Here is a 27,602-nt window from a genome sequence, read left to right on the forward strand (position 1 = left end):
ACCCACTGAGTAAGGCCAGGGATCAAACCCGCAACCTCATGGTTCCTAGTCAGATTCATTAACCACTGCGCCACGAGGGGAACTCCGCAAGCTTTTTTAAATTTGTTTCTTTATTTGTTGCTTTTTAGAGCTGCACCTCCGACATGTGGAAGTTCCCAGGCTAGGTGTTGAATCAGAGCCACATCTGCTGGCCTATACCATAGCCACAGCAATGCCAGATCCAAGCTGCGTCTATGACCTACACTGCAGCTCATGGCAATGCCGGATCCTTAACCCACTGAGCAAGGCCAGGGGTCGAACCTGAGTCCTCATGGATGCTAGTTGAGCCACAAAGGGAACTCTCTTAAGCTTTTGTTTACATACTTGAGTCATTAAAAAAAAATCTCTCATAAGAAGGAAAATATAATCACATATTTTGTTACCAGGATTTCTCCAACAGCTTGAGGTTGCATAAAATGTGTTGACCTAAGAAGTCTAAAGAACTGTATTGTGGTTTTCCCACTTAATGTGTGTTTGGTGTCTTTGTTTCTAAAGTGCCACTTCTTCATATTTTACGTATTTTAGCCTGCTACAAATAATTTTTGTGCACCTATTTTATGTATGAGACTGACTAAAGGCTAGATTGGAAGGAACATGGCTAATAGAGGAAATAAACACATACAGAAGAAAACATGTCAGTAAAACCAACAATATGACATACTAAAAGAGCTAAACAAGACTCATCTGGTAGTAAGTAATGAGGATTATAGAAAATGTTGAAGAATTATAGAGAAATACATCTTCCTGCCATTCTTTAGCTCAAAGCTATACATCATTCAGCATCTTGCCTTCCCTTTTAAGAATGTCACACAGATTTTCCTGGTTTTTAGATTCTACCTTCATTTTTCATAGCTGCATAGTATTCCAAACAATGATTTTTGTTTGTTTGTTTTTTGCCATTATTTATTTAGCCGTATTTTGTCAGTAGCTGGGATGTCTTAAATTATTACTTATAATAGTTCTTATGACATATTCATTTTAAGATTATTGGTTATCTTAATTTGGTTACATTTTCTGTAAATTCTTCTTTTAATGACACACCCTTTGGTACCTTGATGAGATTTGTCTTTGTCTTGATGAGAAAGTATCTACCTTTCTTGCTTATCACAACAGTACACCTTAAATCATCTTAGGAGTTCCCTTGTGCAGCTGGGTTAAGGATCTGGTGTTGTCACTGCAGTGGCTCCAGTTGCTGTTGTGGCGGAGTTTGACCTTTGGCTAGGGAACTTCCACATGCCAGGGTGGAGCCAAAAAAAAAAAAAATCATCTTGTAAGGGACTTATTTTTAAGGACTGAATGTATTGGTTCTTGGTAGCAGTTGTTTCTGAGAGAGATGTTTTCTGAGCTTGTCTGGGATTGTGCCATGTTTGAGTCTTCTGACTTTCCTGTATGTTCCTCATGGAGGCATGCCTTTTGTTTTTGTTCCTTTTTTGATGGTTTTAAATAGCTAAAATATTATTTATATATGTGATCCTTAGTATCAGTCTTCTTAGGCCTGCTTTAAATATTAAATAGAATTATCTCTCTTGATTGTTTATAGAAATTTATTATTTTCTGGATATTTTTCCATAAAGGTGAGTTATTTAAAATTACTAGTCCCTATAATATATGCATATAACAGATTCATTCATAAAATGATATAGGAAATTTTTTAAGTGTTAGGATTGTGTTGATGATGTAGTTTTCAGTAGGAAGGTTTTTTTCTCTAAGTGGTGTTTATTTATCCACTTTAATGGCAGTGCTGACCATTGCCATACCCCTGTTGGAGTTCATGTTCACTTTCATTACTATTTATCGATTTCGTGTTCACCCTCAATTTTTTTTAATGGTTAAAAGAACATGTATCCTTATCTGTTAAAAAACAAACAACGAGACTTGATAAGACCTCTGCTTACCATGCTGAAATATTTCGATGATAATCTGTGAGCAAGTATGTATTGGTTAGGTTCTCTCAGGTTAAAATTAAATAATAGAGGTAGAAGAGATTGGGAAGTGTGTATATGAAATTTATATATTCATGGTCATCATTAATAACAAATTGTATTATTTGTTTTTAGGTTCTTCATTTGAGAACCAGTCCTTTCATATTTCTCCATAATATGTCAAACTTTCTTACCCATCCTTATTTCCCATATCCTTTTAGAATATTTAGGTCAGGTATGTATGTAAAGCTACACAACCTTGTTTAAACTAGTATCAGTAAAGCCCTCTTTATAGAAAGAGGAAGATATGTAAGATCAGGTGATAAAAGTTAAATGTGAAGAGTTCCCACTGTGGTGCACTGGGATAAGGATCCAGCATTGCTGCAGCGGTGGCATAGGTCGAAGATGCAGCTTGGATTCAGTCCCTGGGCCAGGAACTTTCATATGCTGCAGGTGTGGCTGAAAAAGGGGGAAAAAAGTTAAATGTGAATATAGCTTAAGAGAAATAACTGGGATTGAAATGCACTGGATATACAAAGCACCTGTGACATAGTGTCAGCTGTATATGTTTCTTTCCTGGAGTTCCCGTTGTGGCGCAGTAGTTAACGAATCTGACTAGGAACCATGAGGTTGTGGGTTCAGTCCCTGCCCTTGCTCAGCGGGTTAACGATCCGGCATTGCCGAGAGCTGTGGTGTAGGTTGCAGACGTGGCTCGGATCCCGCATTGCTGTGGCTCTGGCTTAGGCTGGGGGCTACAGCTCCGACTGGACCCCTAGCCTGGGAACCTCCACATGCCGTGGGAGCAGCCCAAGAAATGGCAAAAAGACAAAAAAAAAAAAAGTGTTTCTTCCCTGTACTAATACTGGTTGGATGCTTAAACTGCCTATATGTTTAGATCTTTTTCCATATAGGTAGACAGAGTGGAAAAAAGGGTTGAAGGGATATATAGTTTGCAAGCTGGAGGAAGTATATAAGGAAGTCCAAGATTCAGCTTTAATTGGTAGTAGTGATTGTTTTCTCCCCTTAAAAAAAAAAGTATATATTATAGGTTATTTGGAAACTATAAAAGTAGTATATCAAAAAGTATTTAAGAAAAGCAGTAGTGGGAGTTCCCATTGTGGCTCAGCGGGTTATAAACCCAACTAGTATCATGAGGATGCAGCTTCCATCCCTGGCTTTGCTCAGTGGATTAAGGATCAGGCCTTGTGGTGAGCTGTGGTATAGGTCGCAGACACAGCTGGGATCTGGAGTTGCTGTGACTATAGCATATGCCGGAGGTTGCAGCTCTGATTTGACCTGGGAACTTCATATGCTGCGGGTGCGGGTCTAAAAAGCAAAAAAAAAAAAGCAAAAGAAAAAAAGAAAGAAAAAAGAGTAATAGTTAAAGTTACCATTACCCAGGATTTCCTTTCCAGTCTAATATAGTCTAGTTCCATTTAGGCGTCTGTAAAAATTATATTTAGTTTCGTTAATGTTAACAGTTTAAAAAAGAACTACAGTTAAATATTATCCAAAATATAATCTTTAACAGCTGTATAAAATTTCATCCTTTGAATCTATAGGGATTTATATTTAGTGGAGCCTAACAAACCTGGTGCAGATCACGGTTTTGCCACTTAGGAACCTTGAGCCTCATACTTACTTTTTCTAGTCCTTAGTTCTGTTATTTGCAAAATAGGCATAACATTACTTATGGTTTTAAGAATTAAGTAAAATCATGATCTTAACTTTCTGGCTGGCATATGTTAAGTATTTAATACATTATATTTACCATCACCAGAAATTATTTTATCATTCCTTTCTCATCAAGTATTTAGTTGTTTTCAAATTTTCATTTGTAAAAAGTTAGGGTATTTTGAACATCTCTATATAAATACTTATGTAAATCCTCTGATTTTTCTTTTTATGATGTATTCCTAGAAGTAGAATCGTGTGTCAAAAAACATAAGTAACCTAAAGTTTCTTGGTACGTTGTGTGTGCCATTTTGCTTTTCAGAAAGGTTGTACCAGTTTATGCTCATCATAATATATGAGAATTTTTGTTTTACTATAGCTTTGTCAACACTGGGTAATATCATTAAAAATTACTTTTTACTTAACAGGCAATATTAACAATGTTTTAATTCTTTGTCCTTTAATTTGGTTTTATTAATGGGGTTAGATATTTACTATTTCTGTTTCTTTTAGAATTCTGTACTTAACTGCTTTCTTGTTCTTCTTGGTTCTTTTTCCCTGCTTTAATCCTTTATTTAGCCAGCAGAAATTTATTGAGCGCTTATTATGTGGTAGACATTGTTTTAGTATTAGTATTTAATTTTGGTACTTATTACTGCTTAGATTAGTAATGGCAGCCCAGGAGTGAACAGAATTGACAAAAACATTTGTTTTCAAAGAGTTTACTTTTCAATGTCAGGGTATAGAGACATTAAACAAAATAGACACCTAAATTATAGAGTGATAATTGCTTTGTAGCCAAAAATTAGTGAAGGAGGAGATGAAGAGAACTCTGTGTGTACACATAATTTTATGCTGGTTGGTTAGAGAAAGCCTTACTACAAAAGTGCCATGAGTAAAGTCTTATAAGGAGTAAGTCAAGAAGATTTGATATCCAGTGGTGGGGGGTGTTTGTGCATTTCAGACTGCCATCCTCTCAACCTCAGCAATAGCAATTTCCAGTTGCTGAGGCCGGAAAAAAGAAGTCATTTTTGCCTCTTTTCCTCACACCTCATGTCTAATCATTCAGCAGATCTTGCCTGTTCTGAGTTCAATGTATATTCAGATCATATGGTAACTCTTTGTTTTAACCTTCTGAGGAACTGCCAGACTGTTTTCCAAAGTGGCTGCATCATTTTCAGTTTCCATCAGCATCGTGTGGGGCTTCCCATCTCTCTACATCCTCACCAACACCTGTTATTGTCCCTCTTTTTGACTATGGCCATCCTAATGGTATCTCATTGTGGATTTAACTTGCATTTCCCTGATAACTAATGCTGACCATGTGCCTATTGGCATTTGTATATTTTCTTTTGAAGAAATGTCAATTTGGATCCTATGCCCATTTTAACATTTAAGGGTTACTTGTCTGTAATTTTGAGCTGTAAGAGTTCTTTATAATTCTAGGTACAAGTCCTTTATTAAATATGAAGTATTTTCTCCCATTCTTCGGGTTGTCTTTTCACTTTCTTGATGGTGTCCCTTGAAGTATTTTTCTTTTTAATCTTAATGAATTTATCTCTTTTTCTTTTTTTCTCTTTTGTCGCTTACACTTTTGGTGTCCTAAGAAACCCTATTGCCTAAACCAAGGTCACAAAGATAATATGCCTATGTTTTCTTCTAAGACTTTTACAGTTTTAGCTCTTACATTTAGGTCTTCGATCCATTTTTTTTTTCTTTTTTTTGGTCTTTTTAGGGCCACATTTGCAGCATATGGAGGTTCCCAGGCTGGGGTCAAATTGGAGCTACAGCTGCAGGCCTACGCCACAGCCACAGCAATGCAGGAGCCAAACCGTGTCTGCAACCTACACCACAACTCATGGAAACACCAGATCTTTAACCCACTGAGCAAGGCCAGGGATTGAGCCTGCAACCTCATGGTCTAGTAGGATTCGTTTCTGCTGCACCACAATGGGAACTTCTTCAATTCATTTTGAATTAATTTTTGTATATGGTGTGAGATAGGGGTCCAGCTTATTTCTTTTGCATGTGGATATCCAAGTTGTCCTAGCACCACTGGTTGAAAAAACTGTTTTTTCCCATTGAATGGTCTTAATGAAAATTAATGACTTTGTTGATCCTTCTTATTGTGTAGTTGTTTTCTATTTTCTCTTTATTACTTCCTTCTAATTTCTTTATATTTGATTTTTTTTCCCAACTGTTGGATGCTTAGATCATTTTTTTTTTAAAGCTTTTCTTCTTTTTCTAATATGTGTATTTGTATACTTTCTATGCATGCCTTTAATTGTGTTTTACAAGTATGGATATGTAATAGTTTTATTTTGTTAAAATATTTTCTAATTAATATTAATAACAAAATTAATTTTAATGCAATGAGCTCTTTGTATAGATTTTTTTTAATTTTCAAATTGGGTTTTCTAATTATATTTTTGCTACTGATTTCTAGTATAATTCCATGTGTACTTGAAAATAAAGTGTATTCTGTGGTTATTGGGTCCAGTGTTATATAGATACTAAGTCGTTATGCTTATTACATGGCTCAGATCTTATGTGTCCTTACTGTTTTTTCTCTCCATTTTCTTCCTCCTTCTCTGTGTTTGTTGGTGGCCTGGGGTGGGAGCTTTGTGCTAAGAGTTGACAGAGAGAAGGGTTTTATTGGTTAAATGCAAACTTAGAATTGCTGTATATTTCCTGTGGATTAGACCATTTATCTTTGACTTTTATCATTGACATGTAGGTGAGAAGTGATTTAGATAGGAGCAATTTTAGTGTAGTGGCAGGATGCAAATTTCTGTTTAAGAAAGAATGGAAGGAAAAAAGTTAAAAACAGTTGCCATATGTTATACCTGTTTTACCCTAAATTTTTTTTTTTTTTCTCTTTATGGCCACACCTGTGGCATGTGGAAATTCCCAGGCTAGGGGTCAAATTGGAGTTGCAGCTGCCATCCTACACCACAGCCATAGCAACACCAGATCGAAGCTGCATTTGTGACCTACACTGCAGCTTGCAGCAACGCCAGATCCTTAACCCACTGAGCAAAAATCCAGGGATTGAACCTTCATCCTTATGGAGACTAGTTGGGTTCTTAACCCGCTAAGGAACAAAAGGAACTTCTCCCCTAAATTTTTCTTTGATATACAGGTATTTTACATTTAAATGCAGCAAGATGTGTTAGTGTTTCTTTTTCTTTATGACCTTCAATTTGTACTTTTTTGTATATAAAGCTTCTTAACTTCTTAAAATGGGATAGTCACTTGCTTCATGGAACTTCTGTTCATTCTAGACCGGTCCTGTCCAATAGAACTTATTGCATTTATGGAAAAATTCACTGTTTGTGCAAAATTTAACCGCATGTATCTGTTGAGCACTTAAAATGTGACTAGTTGACCGAGGAACTGAATTTTAAATTTTACATGCTTTTTCCAGAATTAAACTTTTGAGATTGTATATTTACATGCGGTTGTGAAGAAACATGTTTGCAAAACTGTAGTATGGTATCAATCACAACCAGGATGTTGACATTAATACAGTCAAGCAAGGTACAGAATATTTTCATCACAAGGATCTTTCAAGTTAGCCTTTTTATAGCCACACTCACTGTTCCTCTTTATCCGTTGGCAACTCCTAATCTGTTCTCTCTATAATTTTTTAATTTAATTTTTAAAATTTTTTTAATTTTTAAAAATTAAAGTTTTTTTTTGTCTTTTGTCTTTTGAGGGCCGCACTTGCTGCATATGGAGCTTCCCAGGCTGGGGGTCTAATTGGAGCTGTTGCTGCCGGCCTATACCTAGCCACAGCAATGCTGGATCTGAGCCTCATCTGTGACCTACACCACAGCTCACAGCAACGCTGGATCCCCAACCCACTGAGTGAGGCCAGGGATCGAACCTGAAACCTCATGTTCCTATCGGATTCGTTTCCACTGTGCCATGACGGGAACTCCTCTATAATTTTTTTATTTCAGGGATCATTCAATGCATAGCTTTTGGGGATTGACTTTTTTCACTCAGTGTAATTCTCTGGAATTTCATCCAGGTCTTCTGTATCAATAGTAAGTTTCTTTTTATTGCTTTTCATGGAATGGAACTATTGTAGTTTGTTCAACTCTTTACCTATTGAAGGATATCTGAATTGTTTTCTTGGTTATAATGAATAAAGCAGCTATAGACATTCGTGTATAGGTTTTTGAGTGAACATAACTTTTCATTTCTTAGAGATGCTTAATTGTATGGTAGGTGTAGGTTTAGTTTAAGAAACTGTCTGACTTTTGTCTAGAGTGGCTTTACCATTTTACATTCCTATCAGCAGTTTATGAGCCTTCCCGTTTCTCCGCATCCTTCCTAGGATTTGGTGGTATCATTAGATTTTATGTTAGCCCACTTGATAGATGTGTAAGTAAATCTTGTAGTTTGTGGTTTATTTATTTATTTATTTTTGGCTGCTCTTAAGGCATGTGCAATTTCCCAGGCCAGGGGCCAAATCCTAGCCACAGCAGTAATCCAAGCCACAGAAGTGACAATGCCAGCTTGCTGAGTTCTTAACTGCTAGGTCACCATGGAACTCCCTTATTGTAGTTTTAAATTGCATTTACTTAATGGCTAATGATGTTGAATATCTTAGGTGCCTATTTGTCATCTGTACATCCTTTTGGTGTATTTTTGTTATTGTTGGCTGCCCATTTTCTAGTTATTTGGTTTTGTTTTTACTGTTGAGTTTTTTTTACATAATGATTTTTATTTTTTCCATCATACCTGGTTTACAGTGTTCTGTCAATTTCCTACTGTACAGCAAGGTGACCCAGTCTCACACACACACACACACACACACACACACACACACACACACACACACATATATGCATTCTCTTTCTCCCATTTTAATGCTCCATCATAAGTGACTAGACATAGTTGCCACTGCTATACAGCAGGATATACTGTTGAGTTTTGATAAAGTTCTTTATATATTTTAGATACTAGTCTTCGTCAGATACATAGCATGCAAATATTTTCTCTCAGTCTCTAGCTTGTCTTTTCATCCTCTTAACAAGGTTCTTCATAACAGAGCAAAAGTTTTAAATTTGATGAAGTACAATTTATCAGTTTTTCATTTTATGAATCATAGCTTTGGTGGTTTTGCCTAGTGCTAGAACCTGAAGATTTTCTTCTTTTTTTTTTTTCCCAAAAGTTTTATGGTTTTAGGGATTTAAGTCCTTGATCAATTTTGAAGGTTTTTTTTTTTTTAAGTGTGAGACTTAGGTCAAGGTTTATTTTTTTATCTGTGGATGTCTCCTTATTCCAGTTCCACTTGTTGAAAAGACTGTATTTTCTCCATTGAATTGCTTTCTGACTTTTGTCAGAAGTCAGCTGGGGGAATTCCCATGTGACTAGTATCCACAAGGATGCAGGTTTTGATCCCTGGCCTTGCTTAGTGGATTAGGGATCCGGTGTTGCCGTGAGCTGTGTTAGAGGTTGCAGATTTGGCTTGGATCTGGCATTGCTGTGGCTGTGGCATAGACCAGCATCTGTAGCCCCAATTCAGCCCCTACCTTGGGGACTTTCATATACTGCAGGTACAGCTCTAAAAAAAAAAAAAAGGATCAGTTGGGCATATTCATGTTGGTCTATTTTTGGGTTTTCTCTTCTAGGTCTGTAATCTTTTGTCAGAACTGTATGTCTCTTCACTGATACCATATGGAATTGATCAATGTAGCTTTATAACAAGTCTTAAAATTGAGTTGACTGATTCCTTTCTATTTTCTTTCAAAATTGTTTTAGCTATTCTATTTCCTTTCTCCCTCCATTAGATTTAAGAATAATCTTGTGCATATCCACAAATAATCTTGCTGGGGTTTTAATAGGAATTGTGTTAAATCAGTATATCAGTTTGGGGGGAATTGACATATTTACTCTGCTGAGTCCAGAGTTGACTCTGTTGAGTCCAAAAGCCCATGAATATATACTGTCTTTCCATTCATCTACATCTTTGATATTTTTCATCGTTATTTTGTATTTTCAGTTTACAAGTCCTGTATATAGTTTGATAGATTTATACCAGAATATTTCATTTTTCTGAACATTTGTAAATCATATTGTATTTTTAATTACAGTGTCCACATATTCACTGGCAGAGTATATAAATACAGTTGCTTTTGTGTGTTTATCTTGTATCCTGCACTTTGCTGAATTTATATGTTGGAATTTTGTCATTTCCTTGGGGCTTTTAACATAGACAACGATGTTATCTACAAATAAGGACTATTCTTTTTTCTTTTGAATCAGTGTGTCTTTTATTTCCTTATCTTGCTTTACTTCCCAGGTTAGAACTTCCAGCATTATGTTTATTAAGAGTGATGAGAGTGACATCCTTGCTTTGTTTTCAGTCTTAGGAGGAAAACATAGTATTTTACTATTAAATAAAATGCTATCTGTAGGGTTTTTATAGATGCTCTTAATCAAATTGAAGAAGTTCTCTTATATTTCTATTTTTCTGGTAGTTTTTATCATTAATGGGTATTGAATTTTGTCATTTTTTTCCTTCATTCACTGATATGATTGTGATTTTTCTTCATTAGCCTGTTAATATGGTGGGTTTTTACTGATTTTTGAGTATTGAACCAACCTTTCATTGCTGGAATAAACCTCACTTAATCATGGTGTATAATTCTTTTTAAATAAATTGCTGAATTCTATTTGTAATATTTTATTAGGGATTTTTATGTCTGTATCACTAGGGATATTGGCTAGTAGTAGGTTTCTGTCTGATTTTGGCTTTGATTTTGGTAAGAAGATAACAACACAAGCTTAATAAAATGAATTAGGAAGTGTTCCCCTTTCTATTTTTGGAAGAGATTATATAGAACTGGTTAATTTTTCTTAGAAATGTTTGGTGGACTTCTCCATTGAAGGTATTTGGCCTGGAATTTATTTTTTATGGGGGAATTTGAAAACTTTGAATTAAATTTCATTAAAAATCATAGGACTTTTATCTATTTTCTTTTGGGTGAGTTGTGATAATTTGCGGATTTTGAGAAATCAGTTTATGTCATATAAGATGTCAAACTTTTGCATGTATATTTGATCATGGTATTATTATTAGTCTTTTGATGTCTGCAGGGACTGTAGTGATAACCCTTTTTTCATTCCTGATATTAGTAATTTGTTTCTTCTTTTTTGTTTGTCAGCCTTGCTAGAGGCTTGATAATTTTATTGGTTTTCAACCAACATCAATTTGTTTCACTGATTATTATCCATTTTTTCTCTGTTTTCAGTTTTATTCATTTCTGCTCTGATTTTTGTTATTCCTTCCCTTCTATTGGCTTAGGGTTTATTTTGCTCTTGTTTTTTTTTAGTTTCTTTTGGTAGGAGCTTAGATTATTGATTTGAGACTTTTCCTCTTTTCTAATGTATGCATTTAGTTATAAATTTGCTATAAATATCTGCCATTGCTGCTTTAGCTGTGTCCTACAAATTTTGATATGGTATATTTTCATTTTCATTCTTTTCTGTGTGTTTTAAAATTTTCCTTGAGACTTCCTCTTGACCCATGGATTATTTAGAATATTGCTTATATCCTATTGTGATATTTGGAGATTTTATTATGTTTTTGTTACTGATTTCTCATTTGATCTCAATGTGGTCAGAGAACATGCTTGGTATGATTTCAGTTCTTTTAAGTTTGTTAAGGTTTGTTTTATAGCCTAGGATATGGTCTGTTTTGGTATATGTTCTGTGGGTACTTGAAAAGAATATGTATTCTGCTGTTGTTGAGTGGGATGTTCTGTAAATGTTGATTAGATCCTTAATGGATGTTGGTATTGAGTTTTTCTGTATCCTTGTTGATTTTCTCTCTCCTTACTCTATCATTTTTTGAGAGGGGGCATTGAAGTTTCTGACTGTACTTGTGGACTTGTCTCTCCTTTCAGTTTTATCAGTTTTTGCTTCACTTATTTAGTGGCTCTGTTGTTTGGTGCATATACATTTAGGGTTATTACATCTTCTTGGTAGACTGATCCTTTATGAATGTATAATGTCCTTCTCTGTCTCTGGTGGGTTTTGTTTTTTTTTTTTTGCTCTGAACTCTACTTTATCTGATATTAATATACAAAATGTAATTTTATTTAATTTTAATTAATTTAAATTTAAATAGGCACATGTGGCTGATGGCTGCCATATTGACATTGCAGTTCTGGAAGATGGAGAGATATATGACACAATAAATTTAATTAAAAGGTAAATTTTATAGTATGTTAGAAGATGTTAAAGACAATGGGTAGTTAGCAGGAAAGGGAGATTGGGGCAGAAAAAGTGGGGGATATGATTTTAAATTGGGTAATCAAGGGAAAAAATCATTGAATATGACACTTAACAAAGATTTGAAGGCGTGAGAGGGTTAGCAATGCACATATTTTGAGGACAAGTATATCAGAGGCCAGCAGGGAGGTGGGCCATAGTAAGAACTTTAGCTTTTACTCTGAGTGACATGGAGAGCTACTTAAGGATTTAAAGCAGACCCTGATCCATTCTGACTTATCTTGTATGTAGATCATTCTTGCTGGTGTGCTGAAAATAGACTGTAGGGGACAAGGGTGGAAGTAGGGAGACCATTTAGGAGATAGGAATATAGGTGAAAGATTACAGTAGACAGACCAGATGGTTAGAGCACATTTTAGAGAAAATATCAGACATTTGGTGTTGAATATTTTCCATTTGACTTGTTTATTACATAGATCCAAGCAGAGAAAGCAAGTAGATTGTTAAGAGTTCTCCAGATCAATTTGTCTCTGCCCTAGTGGAGCTTACACTCCACCAGAATGTGGGTAGTAAATACAATGAATAAAACAAATGGGTAAGACATATACTATGTTAGAAGATGAGTCTTATGGAGAAAATTCAAGTAAGGAAAGAGGAATGAGTGATGTTGGGTGACTGACTTCCTGAGAAGATAACAGTTGGGTTATGATAGGAAGGTAGTGAAGAAATAAATCTTATAGATACCTGGGAGAACAATAGTTTAGGTAGAAGGGACCAAATGTAAAGATTTCAAGATGGGGGCATGGCTGGTATGAGAAGAACAAGGAGGTGAAATATGGCTGGAGTGACATGATTGAGGGAAAGGGGATTAGCGGTGACAGTACCAAAGTGACAACTGTCTGGGTTATAGGCCTTTTTAAGGGCTCTGGCTTTTACCTTGTGTGAGAGGGGAAACTAGTGGATAGTTTAGCAGGAGAGAGGCATGGTCTGACCTGTGGTTTAACCAAGTCACTCTAGTTGTTGTGCTATATATATATAGACTGAGGGGGCAAAGGTGAAAGCAGGGAGGTTGGTTACACTAATCCAGGTAGCAGTGGAGAGAGTGAGGAATGATCACATCCTGGATTATTTGAGGGTTAAGTTGATAAATTGGCCTACCGATTGCAAGTGGGATGAGAAATGAGTAGAGTCAAGAATGATTCCAAGGTTTTTGACCTGAACAATTGGAAGGATAGAGTTGCAGGGGTTAAGATGGGAAAGACTACGAAGAACAGGTGTGCTAGAGGCGATCAGGAGCTCAGTTTTGGACATGTTAACTTTATGATGCCTTTTGGACATCCAAATAGGTGTTCAGTAGGCCTTTTTGTTGTGAATACTGTTTTTTTTTTCAAGTGATTTAATTGTATTAAAGCAGTGTGCTCACTGTTCTGAAAATATATTACATTCGTTAATATCTTTAACATGTTCAATCCTGGCAAAACTTGAGTATTTTGGAGAGAGAAATTGTTTGACTGCTTTTTGGCTTTGCTGCCACCAGAGTTGATGGTATTTTCTTAAAGTTAAATAAAGATATCATTCCAATCTTAGACATAGAAATATACTGTATAGTCTGAGTGTTTCAACTTGCTTTCTATTTTAGGTCCTATTACTGCTGGATTGTGCAAGATATTTAACACTCTTTTCTTTGAGGTATGACTTAAATATCAAACATCTTAAATAAGAAAAGGGAAACATTTTAGTTGTGGAAGTCAGAATGCCAAGGAGAAGGAAAAATCTTGGGGGAAATCCTTTTCGGAAGACTGCAAACTCTAAGGAAGTTGTATCCAGTGTTGCTAGTCATGAGGAGCCAACCACTACTCTTCCTTCCATGTATGAGACAAAAGTTGATCAGGAAGAACTCTTCACCAGTATCTCAGAGATGTTTTCTGATCTGGATCCTGATGTAGTGTATTTGATGCTTTCTGAATGTGATTTCAAAGGTGAGAAAAAGTTTAGTTTGAACCCTTTACATCTTATAAGGAGATTTCAAGTACTATGCCGTGACCAGTAGTAATATAGAATATACCTTATTTCTATTTTATTCATCACTTTTTTGAGTATCTGCTATGGGCAAAGTACTAAGTTTGGTATTATGAGGGATATGAAGAAGAATAAAGCATAGTTTCTGCTTTTAAGAAATGTACAGTTCTAGATGTAAGATATATGTAGATATCATATTCTTTATTTCTTTTTATCTTCCCTCTAGAACAGGTTGGCACTATTGACGTTTTGACCGGATAATTCTGTTGTGAGTAGCTTTCCTGTGCATTGTAGGATGTTCAACGTCTCTGGCCTGTACCCACTAAATGCCAGTAGCATATTCCTCCCCCTCATCCCAGTGTGACAGTTAAAAATGCCTCTGTATATCTTCATGTGTCCCCTGGGGGGCAAAATCATTCTCAGTTGAGAACACTTGACCTAGAAATATAAGCTCCATAATGACAGGGATTTAAAAAACTGTTTGGTTTTACTGCTGCATCTCTAGCCACCTACCCTCTCAAATAGCAAGTGATCATCATAGGATCTCAGTAAATATTTGACTGAAAAGGTAATTGTAACTGTGAAAATGAGAGCCAATTAAGAGTAGAGTGGTTTCGAGTTGCTGTGGCTGTAGTGCAGGCCGGCAGCTGTAGCTCCGATTCGACCCCTAGCCTGGGAACTTCCATATACTGCAGGTGCGGCCCTAAAAAAACAACAACAAAAAAACAAACAAAAAAAGAGTAGATTGGTTTCAAAAATACTGGCTTTGGAGTCAAGAAAACTGAGAGTTAGTATTCTGGCTCTGCCACTTAACCTCTCTGGGTCTCAGTTTTATTACCTGTTAGTGAGAAAAATAATAATATGCACCTCATAGGACTTTTTCAGTGAGGATTGAGGTTTTTTTGTTTTTGATAAAGTCTTCAGCATAGTAAGTTATTAATGACTTAAATTGTGTAGATGTATGTTTGCAGACAGAGGGGAAACTATCAAATTTGACTGGATGACTATAATTTAATATTGATGTTTAGTATTGCTATTAGCCATGATAGTATAAGATTAAATTATTCTATGTTTGGGAAGTTTCGGTAATGTGATAAATTTGCTTTTATTTTTATTTTTTTGCATTACCTGGTCTGTGATGTGAGTATATCTTATCTATCCTGTTATGATATGTATGCAGAAAACCAGTTTTCAGCAGTCCACATGATGCTCAGAAATGATAGTGTTTACAATTTTATATGTGACTTTGACATTTATTTCCTAATTTTGATATGCTTAAAATTTATTTGTTGCACATACACTAACATAGCAATGAAGAATTACAAAGAAAATATATTCCCCTACATCCTAACAAAACAAATTCTGTTTTCTAGGATCTTCTCTACACTTTGTTCATAAATACTGATGTTTTGAGTAGTTTGAATATTAACATTGATGAAATTGTGTGTTCTGCTTTTTAAACTTAACATAAGCATTTTTTTTCAGTGTTGGCTGCAATCTTTTTAAAAATAGCTTTCTAATATTCCACTGAGTTGTGCTCTAATTTATTTAATTATAACTAAGTTTTACGTGAATAATTAATATTGCAAAGAACTTCTTGGTACAAATAACATTTTCCATCTTTTGGCTTTTTTTTTCTCAGTCCCAAAGTTTTATTTTCTTATATCACAGGGTAAGGACAGTTTTCGGCTGTATACACTTGGGAACATACTGCTAAGTTGCCTACTAAAAAGGTGTGCCTATTTGTTATAATACCAGCCCTGTATAAGTATAGTGGTTTCACCACAGCCTTTTCAGCATTGAGTGTTATTATTTTAAGATTTTAGGAATGAAAATTTACCTTTTCTTAACTTTTTTTAACATAAAGAGGAATTTTGAACGTTTTTTATGTTTACTCTTATATTATGTGAATAGTTCATTCATGTGTTTTTCGTTTTAATTTTTTTCAACACTGTTAAGAACTTTTGTGAGATACTCATCTTTTACTTAATACCATTTTTCGTTATATACACATTACTTTTTTTGGTCAATCTTTTCTTTTGTGGTTTTTCTATCACGTAGATTTTCTTCCATAGAAATACCTCATAAATTTGCTTTTTTTTTCTTTCTTTTTCCTCTTTTCCGTGTTTAAGGCTTCTAGGCTTTGTGGTATTGCTATAATCTTCTAACTGGTCTCTCTGCCAGGCTTGCCCCCCTCCAACCCCTCTTTGTTTTTCTTCTTAAGGGAACATTAATTGGGTGCTTACTAGGTGCCAGTCCTTGTGCACAGCCCTTTTTCATGGATTATCTCATTTAATCCTCACAACAACCCTATGAGGTAGGTACTTTGATTATCCACATGTTGCAAATGAGAAAATCAAGGCTTAGGAAAATTAAGTAACTCGTTTAAAGTATTACTGCCAGCAAGTAGGGATTTAAATGTCGTTCTGACTCCTAACCAGAGCTGTTATCCACTGTGCTATTTCCAAATATATCTTCCTTAAAACAAAACAAGATGAAACACAAAAATAAAATAAAAAAGTTTCATGAGTTCTCTTGTGGCACAGTCGGTTAGGGATTCAATGTTGTCATTGTGGTGGCTTAGATTGCTGCTGTGGCACAGGTTCATTTCCTGGCCCAGGAACTTCCACATGCTGTGGGAACACCCCCCCCCCAAAGCCTCAAATTTCAGATCCTTAACAATTCTAATCATTTTGTATTTAATGATTAAATAATGGAAAGAGCTCACCATTGGAGTCAGACACATCAGTCCTGGCTCTGTCACTTACTATCTCTGTGACTTGCGCTAAGTTAATGTACTTTCTGAACTTCATTTTCTTCATCTATTTTCTAGGAATACTATACCTCATAGTATAATTTTAAGATTCAGTAGCTCAAATGCTGTGACAAGTAGTTTCCCTTCAAGTTCCCTTAGAAAATAAGTTGACGTTTCTTACCATGACATAGGACCCTTTCTTACCATGATATGTCACTTGATCTTCCTTTCCAGTTTTATCTCCTCTTATCCACCATACTGTGTACTTGCATTCCAGCCAACTTCTCTTAACACCTTAAACAAGCTTGGTGTTTTCAAGACTGGCTTTGCCTTTCTCTTCTGTGTCTGACAAGTTTCTTCTTAATCTTCGGTTCCCACCTGACATATCACTTAATGTGAAATCTTTCCTTACCCTCCTTATCCTTAGGCTGCTAAGGCATTTATATAATACTAAAAGTGTGCATTATTTAATCTATATGATATTATAGTGTAATTGCCTTCTGATGTAAATAACTGTAATTGCCTCCATGAGACTGCAAAATCCTTTGAGTGTAGTAAAAACTATGTCTTACTCATATTTATACAAAGTATGTCTGATATATAGTACATGCTCATACACATTTTTTTTGTATTAAGTGAAATTCATAGCATGGACTATATAAAATTAGATTTACTAGGAGAGTGCTTAAAATTCTTCATACTTAAAAGGACATGCAGTAGGTAAGTATTTGTTGAGTAAATCAACTGGTTTTAGGATCTTTATAAACAACCCTAATATATACAATTACAATATTTTTACTTTTATTCAATAAATTCATCAGAGAATATCTTTTGATGGTGTTTATTAGCCTAGTTTATTACTGTCTGAAAGTAACAACATTGCATGTCTTCATCATTGAAAGCTTTTACTAATATAGATGGATGTATTAGCAAAATATTAATAAAAATGACTTGATTATAAATTTTTCTATTTCAGTCAATGCAAAACCTAGTATAATTTTATGTGGATTTTAATTAAATTATATTTTACTATTTTCAATGCACATAGATATATTTTCTTGTTTTTGTTCTTGTTGTACAGTTGAAAATGCCATGGATTGTCTATTAGAATTATCTGCCACTGATGCTAAGATAGAAGAATCATCTTCTGAGAACCAAGTAAATGCAACGGCATGTGAAATAATGGAAAAGTGTCCTCCTGAAGAAGAGAGTGAAGATTCAAAAATGGATTCATTTTTGGACATGCAGCTAACTGAAGACTTAGATTCCTTAATACAGAATGCGTTTGAGAAATTGAATACTTCTCCTGATGACCAAGTATACTCGTTTTTGCCTTTGCAAGATGTTAATAGTTTTAGTGACCCGAGTGCGTTTATAAATTCAGATTCAAGTAGTACAAATCCTGTTCTTTCTACCCAAAATACGGATTTGAACAGTGAAAATTTAGAGAGTTCTGCCTCTACATTAAGTTCAGATTCCTTAACTTCACATTCAGTTTCAAATGAGCCCAAAGGTTTTACAAAGGATAACACACTGGCATCGGAAGATTCTCTTCTCAGTAGTTCTTTAAATGTAGCAAATGACACTATGGTGGATTGTAGCAGTCAAATTCAGAGAGAGCTTTTAGAATCTGAGTGTGTTGAGACCCAGTTCTCTCAAGCCCCTGTAGATTCGGATGCCAGTGAACTTCAGGCTCCTTTAAACCTTACTGTGCAAAATCCAGGGCTTGGTTTACTAGGTACAGGTGGGGATCAGAAATCCACTTCTGTCTCTGATGTTTTTGTACCTGCTGAAGAATTCACTTTCCAGCCACACAAACCTGCTGAACTGCCACCAAAGGGGAAGGATGTGAACTACTGCCCAGTACTTACCCCTCTCCCTCTATTGCTGCCTCCTCCTCCCCCTCCACCAATGTGGAATCCAATGATTCCTGCTTTTGACCTCTTCCAAGGAAACCATGGCTTTGTAGCTCCCGTTGTAACCACAGCTGCACACTGGAGACCTGTCAACTATACGTTTCCATCCCCAGTTATCTCTCACACTTCCCCAACAAAGGGATGGAGGAATAAGGAGGGATCAAGTGCTTATCAAATACAAGAAGCTCCAGTTTCTCAGGTTGTAAGAAAGAAGACATCATCTTATGTTGGACTAGTTCTTGTTCTTCTCAGAGGGCTTCCGGGATCAGGAAAATCTTTTTTGGCAAGGTATGAGGTTTGATTGGGTTTAAAAAATGAGTGCAGTGCATGAATTTACACATTTATAACAGAAAGCATGAGTATGTGAAATGTTTTTCTCCACAGAGATGTTTACTAGTTTTTCCTAACTTTGTAGGTATTAGCACTGTTTTTTCTAGAAGCTTTTATTGAGTTCTTTCATCTCCGAATATCATTTTGGGAGATAGCAGAAAAAACTAAAGATGATTCCAAGATTGTGAGCTTGCGAAATCAACAGAAATAAGTTCATGTGGAAAAGAATCATTTGAATGGGAGAAAGATGAATTCAGTTTTGGTTATAGAAATAAAGGGGCCGTAATTGATTTTGAATATGAGCCAGTCTTAAGATAATTCTGTAGATAGTTAGAAATTTGGAATGTTGTTAAATAAGATTTTAGAAATGGATGATTTGAGGGAAGAGAACATAGGATGAACCACTGCAGAACTTTAAATTTTCAATGATTTATTTATTGTAAAATGCGATATCCTTACTTGTTTTACTTCATTGTTCTGTGTCCCTTTTGTAGTTAAGGTGCATTGTGCATGCCTGACTAGAGTCAGAAATAGAGGCTGCTTCATTGTGTTTTCAGTGGCACTTGTTTGCTGGTTCCAAACTTTCTCCTACACCTCCTTCTTTAAATTCCAGAATATTTACATTTTTTTTTTTTTTAATCTTCTGTGAAACCAGAAGGGAAGAGAGTAGAAGAGGGTAGGGTGAGAAACTAAAGAAAGCAGAAAGCCTTTAAGACAGATGTTTTCAACCTCAGCTGCATGTTAAAATCACCTGGGGAATGCTTTATTTTTAAATGCCCATACCCTCCCTCACAGAGATCCCTAGTTGACTGGTTGGGGTGGGAGGCTGGCCTTGGGGCTTTTTTCTTTTTAAAGCTCTCCAGGTAATTCTAGGGTGCAGTTATGGTTGGCAATCCTAATTTAGGATGAAGCCTCAGCCTGTAAAACTTTTGCTTTACTTTTCTACACTGGCAAATAGTATGTGAAATAGAGGTCCGTCTCTGTAGACCAGTATCTTCATATTAAAAGTTTATTTCCTAGAAGTTCTCTTCTGGTGCAGTGGGTTAAGGATCTAGTGTCACTGCAGCTGCCTAGGTTGCTGTTGTGGCACAGGTTTGATCCCTGGCCTGGGCACTTCCATATGCTGCAGGTGAAGCCCCCTACCCCCAAAAAGTTTACTTCCTGGAGGGAAGTAAATCAGCTACTCATGTTGTCGAAACTCAGCCTCTGTGCACCTATGTTGAATTGAATTTTGGAGGCTGAGCTTTGGGTGAAGGAGAAAAGAAGAGCTTTATTGCTTTGCCAGGCAAAGAGGGATACAGTGGGCTAATGCTTTGAAAACCTGTGTGACCCCTAGAATATTTAGATCTCACATAATATTTTTTATTTGCCAGTTTTTTTTTTTCTTTTCCTTCCAAATTTTAACTCTTTGCCCTCTTCTCAGCTGCATATTTTCTACTTGATCATTGGTATATCTGGTCTTATATAAACCTTGGAATGTCCTTGATAAGCTTATTTTCAGGTTGTTTTTTTGTTTGTTTGTTTTAATGCTTTCTTAGTCTGGATTTATCTTCCAATAAATTTCCACGTATTCTACTCATATACTTATAAGTATACTCTTCTGTAGACACAGGCTTTCTCATTGATTTAGTGACTGCAAGAGTAAGAAACATTTTAATTTAATATTACAGATAATACAATCAGTTATGATATTGTATTTTGTGAAAGGTTGGAATGGAAGATAGTACCTTAAAAGGTAACAGAGCTATGACATAGGTTTGGAGAACTAGGTTTCAGATGCTTTAGAGCCAGAGGCAGCTACAGTTAGCGACTGAGGAGCAAAAAAGAAGTGCTTGTCTCAAAGTTGGAGCTTAGTAGTAATTTTTGAATGAGATAAATAGAAATAACTGGGAAGTACAGAGACACAGAAGCTGAGTTTTCTCAGAGAGAATGAGCCATAGTGTGCAGACCAAGGAATATGAAAGATGAGAAAGGGCTTTTGGATTTATTGGAAAGAGGTCTTTTTTTTTTTCTTTTTTGGGCTGCACCTGCCGCATGTGGAGGTTCCCTGGCTGGGGGTGGAATTGGAGCTGTAGCTGCCAGCCTACACCATAGCCGCAGCAACACAGGATCCAGGCTGGGTCTGCCACCTACACTACAGATCACGGCAACACCAGATCCTTAACCCACTGAGTGAGGCCAGGGATCGAACCCACAACCTCATGGTTCCTAGTCTGATTCGTTTCTGCTGTGCCATGATGGGAACTGCGGAAAGAAGGTCATTAATGGATATCTTGAAAAACAGTTTTGTTGCGCTGGGGAGGTAGAAGACCTCACCTAAGACCTTAAAAAAAATTAATATTAAAGCAGTTAAGGAAAGAAGTTAGGTAATAATTGAAAAAGGAACCTTAGTGTGGTTAAAATGTTAAAAGATAGCTGAGAGGAATATATGTTGAAAGGGAAAAAGGGGAAGTGAAATGTCAGAGAGAGGAAAACTTCGAGATAGGAGAGAATAAACGTAGGCGTCTAGAAAGTGGGATTAAGTGAGCATTCACTAGCACGTAAGCTTCATGAGTGCCAGAATGTTCGTCTTTTTTGTTCACCAATGTATGCTCAGTGCCTCAAACAACGCCTGACACTTAGTGGACGGTAATAGAAATTAAATTCAAAAGGAATATTTTAGCCTTAGAAATATTTATACATATTTTAGAAGAGGATAAAAGGTGGTATTTTACAAACGGTTAATATGGTAGCATTGTTATGTCTCTGTGGATTTTATTTGCTCAGTTTTTGCTGTATCTCAATTCTATGAAGGTCCATTCTGAGGTCAGGAAAGAGAGATGTCAGAAAACTCCCACAAAACTGTCTTTGTATAATTTAACAGATTAAATTAATAAATAACTTTATATTTTTGAATGTTTTCGGCAATCACAAAATTTATAGTGATATACGAAAAGCTTCATCTATTCTTGAAGGTCTGTTGAATTTCTAGGGCCTTGCCCATCTCAGTGTGACCTTGGACTTAGAGTGGATGGGGAAGTTCGGTGACCAGATGAGGGAGATGCCTGTGACTGATAAGAGTTCTGAAGCATTTTCAGTTAGCAAGTTTTCTTGATAATTAAAAGGACTTTATAGTAAGGACAATGGACTTTATAATATTTTTAATAAGTTTCTGAAGTAATAATTTACATAAAGCAAAGTAGACTTGCCTCAGGTCAGTTTTTTTGGGAGTTAAACTTCTGCTTAGAGAATTTCCAGTATGATTTGTTTGAATCATATTGTTTGTTTGAAATACTCTTTTAGCGGGATGGAAATCCTATAGAACTGGATTGTGATGATCATTGTACAACTATAAATGTAATAGATTCATTGAGTAATAAAAAAAATATTCTTTTAAATAACAGTAGTTGAATTTTTAATTTGGATTATGACCTTGCAAAAATTAGGAGAGAAAATTTAGAAGAAAAATTGATGAATGTAATTTTATTATTCACAGGACTTTGCAAGAAGATAATCCAAGTGGAGTCATTCTTAGTACTGATGATTATTTTTACATAAATGGACAGTACCAGTTTGATGTAAAGTACTTAGGAGAAGCCCATGAATGGAACCAGAATCGTGGTAAGAATGCACATCAGATGCTGGGTAATATTAAGATCAATATAAAGAAAAAAATCCACTTAGTGTTTGTATTTTGAGGGACATACAGCTTTTAAAAAGTTGTAATTAACTTTAATTCTATATATAAAATTATAACTATAACAATTCATGTTACATAATAAGAGGTGAAAGAGGTAGTCTTATAGAGTTGTTATGAGGATCGAGTTAATTTTTATACAATACTTAGAATATTGTGTGGCATGTTGAAGTTTTTAGTCTGGAGATCTTTTTTTTGTCTTTTTGGGGCCGCACTCACAGACGTATGGAGGTTCCCAGGCTACGAGTTGCATCCAAGCTATAGCTGCCGGCCTACACCATAGCCACAGCAACTCAGGATCTGAGCCATGTCTTCGACCTATACCACAGCTCATGGCAACGCCAGATCCTTAACCCACAGAGCGAGGGCAGGGATCTAATCCGTATCCTCATGGATGCTAGTCGGGTTTGTTAACCACTGAGCCACAGTGGAAACTCCAGTCTGGAGATCTTGTCGGAAGTGAGTCAGATTTTCTATGTTGGTCTCCAGATAGCTCAGGGTGGTTATAGTTGTTTGGCATGCTCTGGTTCCTGATTCCTAAGATGGAATTTGCATTGTTAATCACTAGTCTTCCCTAGGTTGGCTTAATTTTTATAGAGGATAGTATGAGAGTAAAAATGATTCTCCTCAAACTGAATCTTCAGGGAGATCATAGGTAATACTTTTATCAGTGCAACTCTCTATTCACTGAAGATGTTTTTATCCTGAAATACTTCATTATGGATAGTTTAAGTTTTATATGGGAAGTTCTTACTAAGACCTATAGACAGTATTTTACTTAGCCTTTCTTTTATGATAAATACACTGTGAAGTCTGTTCCTTTTTTTTATTTTCATTTTTGGCTTTTTAGGGCCACATCTGCACCATATGGAGGTTCCCAGGCTAGGGGTTGAATCAGACTCTTAGTGGTGTGTGCCAGCCTACATCACAGCCACAGCAATGCAGGATCCAAGCCGTGTCTGCGGCCTCCACCACAGCTCATGGCAACACCAGATCCTTAACCCACTGGGCGAGGCCAGGGATCAAACCTGCAACCTCATGGTTCCTAGTTGGAGTTGTTTCCGCTGCACCATGACGGGAACTCCTGAAGTCTATTCTTGAGTTGTCATCTTTAGACATTACTAAATTGTTCATATTCTTTCTTGAATTAAATATTAAATTGAAAACTCAGAAGTATGAAAATTCTAAAACATGATTAAAAATAAAGGAAGCACATTCCCTGGTGGCCTAGTGATTAAGGATCTGGCATTGTCACTGCTGTTGCATGGATTCTATCTCTGGTCTTGGAACTTCCACATGCTAAGGGTGTGGCCAAAAAAAAGAAAAAAGACAGTATGATGTGGTGAAGAGCAGTCCTGGATTTGCCAGTTACTAGCTGTGTGATCTTAGGTAAGTTATTTATACTCTCCAGGGCCCAGGGTCTCTTCATCTGTAACATGACTTCACAATACCAAACCCTCAGGATTCTTACAAAGATTACATGAGAATGAAAAGTGCTTAGCGCTATAGTTCAGCTTGCCCTTACTGTAGCAACATAATATGAAGGTAATTGGCAGAACTCTTTTTTTAAAAAAGCTTCATTGAGATATGAAGTTTTGAATAGATATGAATAGATAAATACTTTTTAGTGTATTCAATATAGTACAGCCATCATTATAATCAATTTTAGAACATTTTTATCACCCCCAAAAGACCCCATACCGTTAGCAGTCCCTCCTCATTTCTCAGCAACTCTCTCCCAGCCCCAGGCAGCCACTACTTTATGTCCTACTTCTATAGGTTTGTCTATTCTGGACATTTTAATATGTGGTCTTTTGTGAATTGCTTTCTTTCACTTAGCATGTTTTCAAGGTTCATCCATGTTGTAGAAAGTATCAGTGCGTTATTCCTTTGTATGGCAGAATAACATTCCCTTGTATGGATATGTCACATTTTATTTAGTTGATGGACATTTGGGTTGTTTCCACTTTTTGGCTGTTATGAATAATATTGCTATGAGCATATCTGTCTGTGTTTTAACCTTTTTAGGAACTATCAAGCTATTTTCCAAAGCAACTGCACCATTTTACATTCTCAATAGCAGTTGTGAGGGTTTCACCTTCTCTACATCATTACCAACACTGGTTATCATCTCTCCTTTTGATTATAGCTATTCTGGTGGTTGTGAAGTGGTATCTTGTTGTGGTTTTGATTTGCGTTTTCCTGATGCCTTTTTGTGTGCTGTTGGCTACTTGTTTATCTCCTTTGGACAGCTGTCTATTCGAATCTTTTGTCATTTTAAAATTAGATTATTTGTCTTTTTATTACTGAGTTGTAAGAGAGTACATAGAACTTTTAAAACTTTCAAATAATTTCCATGTAAGGCTTTTTTACTGTGGTTCATTATCACTTTCCCAAATGGTCTAATTCCTTGAGAAAAAAGGCAGTTTTATAAGAAAATCCCTTGCACAATGGCTTATAATGGTATATAATAATTTTTTCTTTATTTTAAATCATTAGATCTTGGTTTTTTGTGTGTATGTATGTTTGTCTATATTTTGTTTTTAAAACTTTATTTTGGAATTATTTTATTTTATTATTTATTTTTTGTCTTTTTAAGGCTGCACCTGCAGCATATGGAAGTTCCCAGGCTAGGGGTTGAATTGGGGCTGCAGCTGCTGGCCTACACCACAGCCACAGCAACACAGAATCCAAGCTGTGTCTGTGACCTACACGGCAGCTCACAGCAAAGCTGGATCTTTAGCCCACTTTGCAAGGCCAGGGATTGAACCCACATCCTCATGGATCCTAGTCAGGTTTGTAACTGCTGAGCCACAACGGGAACTCCCATTTTGGAATAATTTTAGATTTATGGGAAATCTATACACTTCATCCATTTGGCCCTAATGTTACCATCTCATGTGACTGTGGTACTTTGTCAAGACTAAGAAATTAAAATTGGTGCATTATTATTAACTGACTTCTAGACTCTATTTGGATTTTAGTTTTTCTTTTCTTTCTTTCTTTCTTTTTTTTTTTTTTTTGTCTTTTGTCCTTTTAGGGCTGAACCCGCAGCATATGGAGGTCCCCAGGCTAGAGGTCTAATTGGAGCTGTAGCCGCCAGCCTACACCAGAGCCACAGCAACACAGGATCCGAGCCGCATCTGCAACCTACACCACAGCTCACGGCAACACAGGATCCTTAACCCACTGAGCAAGGCCAGGGATCGAACCTGCAACCTCGTGGTTCCTAGTCAGATTTGTTAACCACTGAGCCATGAAAGGACCTCCTTCATGTTACAGTTTTTAATGATAGCCTTTTCCGCCATTTATGCTGTTTATGCATGTAATAACATACACATAAAACTTAGACAGTTTTTATTTAATTTCTATGATTATAACTTTGGTATTTAGTATTTATTATTCAGCATTTCCCTATACTTTAATTTTTCATATACTCAAAAGTAATATGTAGAAGTAGTTATGTAAAATTAGTACATATCTGATTTTCAGATTATGAAAAAAAGATTAGAAATATCAAGATAATCCTTAATGTTGTTATTAAAAGTGATTTGTCATTTTCTGTTTGTTTTACAGCAAAAGAAGCATTTGAGAAGAAGGTGTCACCTATAATAATAGATAATACAAACCTACAGGCATGGGAAATGAAGCCATATGTTGCTTTGGTTTGTACCATTAATTGTTATAAATCTGTAATAGTGGGTTTGAAATTATTGGAGGATGTTAATTACATAAATGAGTCTCAGGCACACAGTCCTCAGGCTGTATGTAACTGAGCTTTCTCTAGTCTTTTGCAAAATAAGAAAAATGGGAATAATTTTTTCATAAAACTAAATTTATTCAGTTTTCACATTTTGAAATTAAAATTTTGAATTCTGAGGTTGTTTTTGTTTTTTGATGTCTTTTATGAAAAGGTAGTGGTATTAAATTATAGGGTTTTTTGTTTGTTTTATTTTTTTTTGCTTTTTTTTTAAGGCTGCACCCAAGCGAGGCATATGGACGTTCCCAGGCTAGGGGTAGAATCAGAGCTACAGCTGCTAGCCTGCACCACAGCCACAGCAGTGTGGGATCTGAGCCGTGCCTGCAATCTATGCAGCAGCTCATGGCAATGCTGGATCCTTAACCCACTGAGTGGGACCAGGGATCGAACCCAAGTCCTCATGGATACTAGTCGGGTTTGTAACTGCTGAGCCACAACAGGAACTCCTAAATTATAATTTTATATTTGTGTGTATTTGTATATATGTATGTGTGTGTATACATACACACACACCTTTTTTTCTTATTGCTCTGATTTGGCAGAATCAAAATTTGGTGGTCCTTTGTTAGTTCCCAAATTTCTTTTGAAATTTCACTACTCTGAGAAAGTCAGAATTCTGTAAACTCAGCTATTTTCAGTTCTTCAAATTTGCTGGATTTCTTTTTTTGCCCAGCTTTGATGTCACCTTTTTCGGGAAGTTAACATTCATTGACTTATAAAAAAGCTGGGTTGGGTACTCTCTGCTTTCATAGCAGCCTGCCTTCTGTCATAGCATTAAGCACACTGTTTTTATCAATAGGCCATGGTTTGGCTACCTTTTTTTCTGCAGCACAGATAGTAAATATTTTAGGTTTTGCAGGCCACAGTCTCTGTTGCATATTCTTTTTTTAACAACCCTTTTGAAGATTTTAAAAAACCAAATGATACTACCTTAAGGCTGTACAGACACTGGCTGATGGGCTGAATTTGGCTCTAGGCCTTCTGTTTTTTTTGAGGGTAGGATCATTGTTGTATTCGTCATTGAATCTCCGGAGTATAGCATGCTTGGCATGTAGTAAATATATATTCATTGAATAAGTTGATGAATGAAGCTTTCATGAGTGTGGGTATTTTTATTTCCTCAAGATTAGCATGCATCTGGCACACTGAAGCTCAGTTTGTTTCTTTAGTTAGTGAACATTGTACTTGCTGTGTTATGTCCTTGACACATTCAGCTTATACCCTCCTTGCTGTGCCTAGTGCACTGGTACTGTTTTTAAGG

The 27,602-nt window shown here is 36.0% G+C and overlaps 1 protein-coding gene across 8 annotated transcripts in view; it reads left to right on the forward strand.

Annotated features, from left to right (window-relative positions):
• Positions 1-27,602, forward strand: part of N4BP2 (NEDD4 binding protein 2) — a 75,975-nt gene that overhangs the window by 306 nt on the left and 48,067 nt on the right. For 6 of the 8 annotated variants that reach the window (XM_047798398.1, XM_047798399.1, XM_047798391.1 and 3 more), the window contains exons 2-6: positions 11,782-11,864; positions 13,525-13,864; positions 17,741-18,863; positions 22,381-22,505; positions 26,158-26,246. In XM_047798398.1, coding sequence (XP_047654354.1) covers positions 13,639-13,864; positions 17,741-18,863; positions 22,381-22,505; positions 26,158-26,246 — 1,563 coding nt within the window. In that variant the 5' untranslated portion in view covers positions 11,782-11,864; positions 13,525-13,638. Of the gene's footprint in view, positions 1-11,781; positions 11,865-13,524; positions 13,865-15,575; positions 15,638-17,740; positions 18,864-22,380; positions 22,506-26,157; positions 26,247-27,602 lie in introns of those variants that run through there. The other 2 variants (XM_047798393.1, XM_047798394.1) reach the window with 2 other exon arrangements.

This window comes from Phacochoerus africanus, chromosome 10 (genome assembly GCF_016906955.1).
Source record: "Phacochoerus africanus isolate WHEZ1 chromosome 10, ROS_Pafr_v1, whole genome shotgun sequence".
Taxonomy (NCBI): Eukaryota; Metazoa; Chordata; class Mammalia; order Artiodactyla; family Suidae; genus Phacochoerus; species Phacochoerus africanus.